The sequence below is a fragment of the Sturnira hondurensis genome, unplaced genomic scaffold (assembly GCF_014824575.4).
Source record: "Sturnira hondurensis isolate 20B ecotype Veracruz unplaced genomic scaffold, ASM1482457v3 Scaffold0013190, whole genome shotgun sequence".
NCBI lineage: Eukaryota > Metazoa > Chordata > Mammalia > Chiroptera > Phyllostomidae > Sturnira > Sturnira hondurensis.
The window spans coordinates 2,959,221-2,960,844 of NW_028085821.1; the positions used below are offsets into that span (position 1 = coordinate 2,959,221).

At 51.3% G+C, this 1,624-nt stretch overlaps 1 protein-coding gene across 1 annotated transcript; it reads right to left on the reverse strand.

The window, feature by feature from the left end:
* Nucleotides 1-308: 308 nt before the first annotated feature.
* On the reverse strand, nt 309-590 carry LOC118997423 (H/ACA ribonucleoprotein complex subunit 3-like). Its single transcript, XM_037061064.1, has one exon. The coding sequence runs from the start codon at nt 554-556 to the stop codon at nt 362-364; it is 195 nt and encodes a 64-aa protein (XP_036916959.1). The 5' UTR covers nt 557-590; the 3' UTR covers nt 309-361.
* Nucleotides 591-1,624: the final 1,034 nt, after the last annotated feature.

Genomic DNA, 1,624 nt, shown 5'->3' on the forward strand with positions numbered 1-1,624 from the left:
CACAGGGATATAATCTACCTACAGGTTCAGAATAAAATAAACCAACAAATTTAGGCTTAACACTGGAAAAGGATGGACAATGACTCGGCTGTTATGTTGGATAATACCTCTTTAAGCAGCAAGCAGCATCTGAAACAGACATGCAATGTGATGATGAGCAGACTAGGCAAGTGGAGGCATGAACCATCCCCAGGGCCATTTATCTCCAGAGGGTAGGTTGCCAACCTCTGGGCTTCTGCCCCTAGGTCACCCACCAGGAAACAGCATTAGAGCACTAGGAAGTGCCCACTGGCCCTCTGGGGTTTCGGAAAGTCTCAGAAGGGTTGCAGGCGGCAGGAAAGACGTGAAATTTAAGGGCCCCTCAGAGTACAGGGCGCGGTTGCTGGGTCATCAGCATCTTGAAACGTTTCTTGATGGTGATTCGGTGTCTAGAGAATTTGTCGTCTGGGGAGAAGCGAGCAGGATGGGCCGAGCAGGTCTGTTGTCCCGTAGGGTCAAATTTCTTCAGGGTATACATCCGGTCTCCCTGTTCATTGAGGTAATAATGGAGAAACATGATCACGCTGAAGCTGGAGGTTCCAATTCTGTCTGCAGGTTCCAATTCCTCCTTCTCCCGAGGGCCCTGATGCTTTGAACCCTAACAAAGCTGTGATTATTCATCTTCATCCATTTCACACTCACAGGCTCACAGCCACCTCAGCGTCTGTTACCCATTAATGTTCTTACATACCCCACCCCAGGGATGGCTGGATGCAGCAGTAGAATAGGTTTCCTCCCTCTCAGGGTGACCCAGGGTCTCAGATCTGTGCTCATCCGAGTGTCAAAATGGAAATGGCAGCAAGGACGGGGCTATGGGGGAAAAAATAAAGGTGACAGAAGCAGGAATTCCCCTTAAGTAGGAATCCTCCAACCAAAGTGTCAACTCACCCTCCACCAAACACATGCCTGGAGGTTCACCTCTGCCAAGCCTCTGCTCCGGCCAGAGTCAGAAATGCAAGTGTTTACCAGCAGTGTTGCAGCCTTGGCTAAAGCAGCGGCGCCGAAGGATTGCCGCCACGCTTCCCCATCTCAAAGCAGCCGCCGCACTGACTCACACATACTACAATTCCCCTGCCCAAATGCCCTGTCCCAGTTCTACTGGCTTAAACTCTGTTGTTATTTTGCCTCCTATTTAAAAATCTAAACAACTTCAAAAAGAATGACCAAGAGCAGCGGTTGGTCTTGGGTGAGTTCTATAGCTATGAAGGGGTTAGTCTTGAAACGGGCAATTTGAGGGCACTGCTCCCCCTCCTGGCAGGATCTGGGAAGTACAAGCGTGCTTGGGTCCCGAAGGACCCCAGGTGGTCAGGGAACTGGGAGGAGACAGGGTAACGCCAGGGGGACTAGGCAAGGAGAAGGGCTGAGCAGGAGAAATGAAGACGAGCAAGGGGGAGGGTGCTGAAGGACGGACACCACAGTTTGGGCAAAGACTGGCCCTGGAAAGCAGCGATCCTCCCACGAAGACAGGAGTTCCAGGAGGTTAAGTCAAAGAGGAACCACAGAGTCCGAAAGTACTGGGTTCCTTCCTGGCTCTGTCTCTTACTGGCTCCATGATCCTGTAGACTGTCCCCAGGCGAAAAAATAG

Coding starts and splice junctions, on each gene's coding strand:
- LOC118997423 (XM_037061064.1), bottom strand. CDS start 556: ATGTTTCTCCATTATTACCTCAATGAACAGGGAGACCGGATGTATACC.